Source organism: Salvelinus alpinus, chromosome 19, assembly GCF_045679555.1.
Source record: "Salvelinus alpinus chromosome 19, SLU_Salpinus.1, whole genome shotgun sequence".
Lineage (NCBI taxonomy): Eukaryota > Metazoa > Chordata > Actinopteri > Salmoniformes > Salmonidae > Salvelinus > Salvelinus alpinus.
This window is the reverse complement of record NC_092104.1, coordinates 21,500,988-21,506,236: the sequence shown is the minus strand read 5'-3', so window position 1 is coordinate 21,506,236 and position 5,249 is coordinate 21,500,988. Positions and strand designations below refer to the sequence as shown.

Sequence of the window (5,249 nt, the reverse complement as noted above, 5' to 3'; positions counted from 1 at the left end):
CCAACCAATAACAAAACGTTTTATTCTGAGGTCGGTGTCTTCGTGTGCGCTCTATCTTCTGGTGGGCACTGTTCAAGGTGAGTGTGTAGAATTTCCACATATTGTCGCTAAAGTGAGATTAATCGAAGTCATGTAGCTAGTAACTATCGTGCGTTTTATCCAAATGTTGATCTAGCTAGCTACTTCAACAATTAATGTCCGCACTACAGCTGTTTAGAAACCGAGAGTGTGTTGTTAACCCATGCCATGTGTTTTGCGAGCTACAGTAGCTAACGTTAGCTAGTTAACTCGTGCTATCAACATACAAGGGACAAAAACCATCTAGCTAGCTAGTTATAACAGCCAGCAACGAAACTATGGACAGAGGACAATGTTCAGACGTTTTCAATTATTAGCCATCTCTTCAGGAAGAATCACAACATGGAACATGTGGTAATTAGAGTCGTGCCTAACGTTAACGGTACAAGCATGATAACATCGACCGTTAACGTTAGTTACTAGTAGCTAGCGAGAAAGCGAAGCAGTAGTTGCTCAACAATTGACTAATTTGCACAGGGTAGGAAACTGAAGTCAAGAATATACCAATTGATTTCTCATTCTTCATCTTAGTCTCATTTACTTAATTTAAACTAATGTGAAAGAACTGATACCATAAAGGTACCTAGGTTCACCACAGTGAGGAGCGAACTGCAGTGATTGAGTTAGCTGCTTAATATTGTTTCCAGAGTAGGTTTAAACTATCAGTTGTAATCTCACCCATTTCATTGACTCCATACAGATTTGTCCTCCAGCTCGAGACTAAAACTCTTCGATGCGATGGGTGTATTGAATGCTCTTCGAAGGGGCCTTGTGAGAGGAGCAGATCGTATGGCTGAATTCACCAGCAAGCGTGGCTCAAGGACTCACTACAAAGGCAGAGGGGCACAGCCAACGGGAGTATTGACCTCCAGCAGAAAATTTGTTCCAGTACAGGCAATGATCCCTCAGTTTGTGGTGCCAAACTTGGAGGGATTCAAACTCAAGCCCTACGTGTCGTACCGCACCCCGGCTGGAACGGAGCCCGCTGTCACCCCTGAGGGTCTGTTCTCTGAGACTGTGGCCCCACAGATCCAGAAAGACTTTGAGGAAGGCTCCTTTGATAAGGAACAGCTGGAGAAATACGGGTTTGAACCCACACAGGAAGGAAAGTTATTCAAACTCTACCCCAAGAACTTTATACGATAAGTAGTCCACCAAATATTATCCATCTGGAACTCTTGAGTGTTAAGGATCATTGACTTATTTTGTTTGTGTTGGGAGATGTGTGTTGGGAGGTCAAGAGGTTGTTTTACTGGACCCTGGTGTATTGTGAATGTGCTTGCTGAAAGTACTAGTATGTGCACTTCTTATTAAAACATGTATATTATGTTTTGGTCTTTTATATTTTTTAGACCTCAATATGCATGTTGGCTACAGGTTATTTGAATGTAGTCGAGGTTTGCACTAAGCAAAATCAAAACGGTCAATTGATCATATCACATGATTATATCCAACTAAGCTTAGATGTCCACCAAGTCTCACACACACAGAAGAGAAACCTGGGGATCCAAATACAGTATTTGTATTGTAAAGTGTGTGTGTGTGTCAAATGTTATTAGTTGCGTGCTGAATACAACAGGTGTAGACCTTACAGTGAAATGCTTACGAGCCCTTAACCAACAATACCGTTTAAAAAAAATACAGATAAGAAATAAAAGTAACAAGTAATTAAAGCGCATCAGTAAAATAACAATAATGAGACTATATACAGGGGGATACCAGTACAGAGTCAATGTGTGGGGGCACTGGGTTAGTTGAGGTAATATGTACATGTAGTTAGAGTTATTAAAGTAACTATTCATAGACGATAACAGTAGCAGCACTGTAAAAGAAAGGGAGGGGGAGCTGTTCAGGAGTCTTATGGCTTGGGGGTAGAAGCTGTTTAGAAGCCTCTTGGACCTAGGCTTGGCGCTCTGGTACCGCTTGCCGTGCGGTAGCAGAGAGAACAGTCTGACTAGGGTGGCTAGAGTCTTTGGCAATTTTTAGGTGCTTCTGACGCCGCCTGGTATAGAGGTCGTGGATGGCGGGAAGCTTGGTCCCAGTGATGTACTGGGCTGTTTGCACTACCCTCTGTAGTGCCTTGCGGTCAGTTGCCATACCAGGCAGTGATGCAACAAGTCAGGATGCTCTTGATGGTGCAGCTGTAGAACCTTTTGAGGATCTGAGGATCCATGGCAAATTTTTCAGTGTATATACAAAGAAATAAATGCAACATGTAAAGTGGCCCGTGTTTCATTATCTTAAATACAAGATCCCAGAAATGTTCCATACTTCCATGCTTATTTCTCTCAAATTTGTTGCACAGAATGTTTACAATCGTTGACATTTTCTGTTCAGTAATATATACATGGAAGAAGTGCTATTCCTGGAACATTTCTCAACACAGTTGTAACAAGTCCATGATGCACTTGTCAGGGAAAGCAAGCATACTTTTCTGATAGTTCACTCAAAAAACATTGTATAATGTTCATTAGTCCACTGTTATATGCTCCCCAAAATTATACATCAGTAAAGTTTTCAACATATAGCACTTTCAGTAAAAAAATCTAAACGTGTGACAGTGTTTTGTATCACAGTTTTTGCATTTTACTGTAAGTGCTCTATCTTCAAGATTAGATTTTTTTTATAAAAAAATGATAATTTAACCTGTGCTGGTTGTTTTGTTTGAACATTCAAGTAGGCGATACAGGTATGTTCCTCACAGGTGAAATATTTGCATTCGTCTGTCTCTGCCTCCTGATTTCATGGGTTTGACCAATGAGACTAAACAAGTCTCAACTTCTACTTTGCTGGTGCTCCAGCCTGGCAACTATCTCCCTATCCACCTTGGGCTTTCACAGTGCAAGTGACCTGTGGGGTCCAGTCACAGTGCCACACATGCAGAACGCGGTCTTAGAAGGGTTGGGACAGGGAAGTGGGCATGCCACAGAGCTAGCAGGTGGTGGGGATAAGCTCTCAGGTACATAAACACGACTTCCTGTGTCATCTTATTGAAGTTGGCAGTGGGAGATTCATACTGAATCCTTAGGTGTCTTCCTGTATGGAACTGTTGCTCTGTGGTCTCCAGGGGGAGGCTCATCCAGGAACAGGCACGACCAGTCAGCCCTATAGGCCAGGGAGTCAAGATTTGATTTTTTTATTAAAAAATGATAATTTAACCTGTGCTGGTAGTTTTGTTTGAACATTCAAGTAGGCGATACAGGTATGTTCCTCACAGGTGAAATATTTGCATTCGTCTGTCTCTGCCTCCTGATTTCATGGGTTTGACCAATGAGACTAAACAAGTCTCAACTCAAGTATGGAACTGTTGCTCTGTGGTCTCCAGGGGGAGGCTCATCCAGGAACAGGCACGACTAGTCAGCCCTATAGGCCAGGGAGTTGTGGAGCATGTAGGAAGCTAAGACGTAACACTTTTCTGCCCACATCTAGAGGAAGTGAAAAATACCGATTTGACACAATGACAAAACATTACCCGCTCTTACAATTCTATAGTACTTTACTAAACCTTTTTGTTGGAATGCCCCTATTAAAATCAATCAGACATTGTAGTTGTGGTAAAGGGGTACGTTTTCATGTGCACATCATGCCACTGTCTAGCCCCAGTTCCCACACTTTGCTCGAAGGTGAGGTGAAAGTGCGTACCATATACTCTGCTGTTGTGATCTCTGTGCCTTTTTATGAACTGTGTGGTCCAGTAGAGGGTGACAAAATGCCACAATATTGACCGTTATCCCATGATTAAATAGGTTCACAAGAAAATATCAAAATATTTGACAATCAGCTGTCATGTGATGTAATCTGTGTGAGAATGTTGGGTGTGTGTGTGTGTGTGTTTGCATATGTTTTACTCAGAATAGATTATTCCCAGATGTTAGTTTTTTTTTCACAAGTATGTCGTGAATTTTCATAACTCCAAACTGGCAACACTTGTAACGAAGCCAGTTTTACATTCAAAACCTTTCATTGTGCATTCATTTTGTTTGTAGAGATCTTTCACCACACAACCATGGATCCAAAATATGTTTACTGTGAAACATAATAAGTCCATTGGTTTAATCACCAAAATACAACAATTTAGTAATTTTAAAAACCAGTTAATCCAATAGCAAAACATTTAAGATCCATGTTTTAAAATTGTTATTTGAATGTATTATGCTGCAGTACTGTAAATTACTGTACATTACACTGTTTTCACATTAGGCAATACATTTGCACTACCCATTAAAATTGACTGAACATCAAATTTCCATAATTTCTATCCCATGTGTGATCAGAGATGTGATCATTGAAGACATATTTCACAATGTAATAAAATTAAAGAAAGTAAAGAAACAATGTTTAGATTTGAAAAGTCATAGTCAATCGATCAATAATATAATAATACTCAGCAAAAATGTTTATCATTAATTTACAATCTTAGACACTTTGAGAATAGAAAGGTTCAGAACTTTTGTGAAACATCACAGCACAGTTGAAAATTATATGGCAATTAGAAATCAAAACTGGATGGTTTTCAGAGATAGATGAGAGGGGTTGAGGGTAGCTGAACAGAAAAAATATAACTAATGTAAAATATACCATGTCCATAAAATGTATATAGTATATAAAACCCTAAGTATTGTTGTCCATTACTTTACTCCAATTAGGGGAGGGGTGATAGGGTTAGGGGAAAATAATAAAGAAGGAAAATATTTTTCATAAAAACAAATGTATACACCACAAAATATGTTAATGTACCAGAAACAACAATGCAATGCACCCACTAGTGGTCAAAAGGTTTTTGGAACTCCAAAGATACTGTATAGTACACTATTCTGTGGGGATGAATTATAGTACCATTTGAAAAACAGCAATGTTCCCAGAATTAACCATAATTTACAGCCTGCTGCAGTAAAACGTTCCAGAGTTGTTTACTGTTGGTCTGGATTGAAATCATTGCATGCTTCATCCATGGCCTGAGGGAGGGTGGTACACTCATGGGGATGTATTTCTTTCTGTTTTGGACTTTCTGTATTATTTGCATATTGGTATTGTATTGATATTGTATAACTGCACTGTAGGAGCTACAAACAATAGCATTTCACTGCACCTGCTGTAACATCTGCTAATCTGTGTATGTGACCAATAAACTTTGATTTGATTTGTTGCATACAGCACATCTCTGATCTTGT

At 39.6% G+C, this 5,249-nt stretch overlaps 1 protein-coding gene across 1 annotated transcript; it reads left to right on the top strand.

Moving 5' to 3' along the window:
- The first annotated feature begins 301 nt into the window (after positions 1–301).
- On the top strand, positions 302–1,405 carry LOC139545126 (large ribosomal subunit protein mL41-like). Its single transcript, XM_071352544.1, has 2 exons — positions 302–432; positions 779–1,405. Exon 2 carries the CDS (start codon positions 817–819, stop codon positions 1,222–1,224), a length of 408 nt encoding a protein of 135 aa, XP_071208645.1. The 5' UTR covers positions 302–432; positions 779–816; the 3' UTR covers positions 1,225–1,405.
- The last annotated feature ends 3,844 nt before the right edge of the window (positions 1,406–5,249 follow it).

What these genes read in the sequence shown, in the direction of transcription:
- LOC139545126 (XM_071352544.1), top strand. Translation starts at nt 817, where the DNA reads ATGGGTGTATTGAATGCTCTTCGAAGGGGCCTTGTGAGAGGAGCAGAT.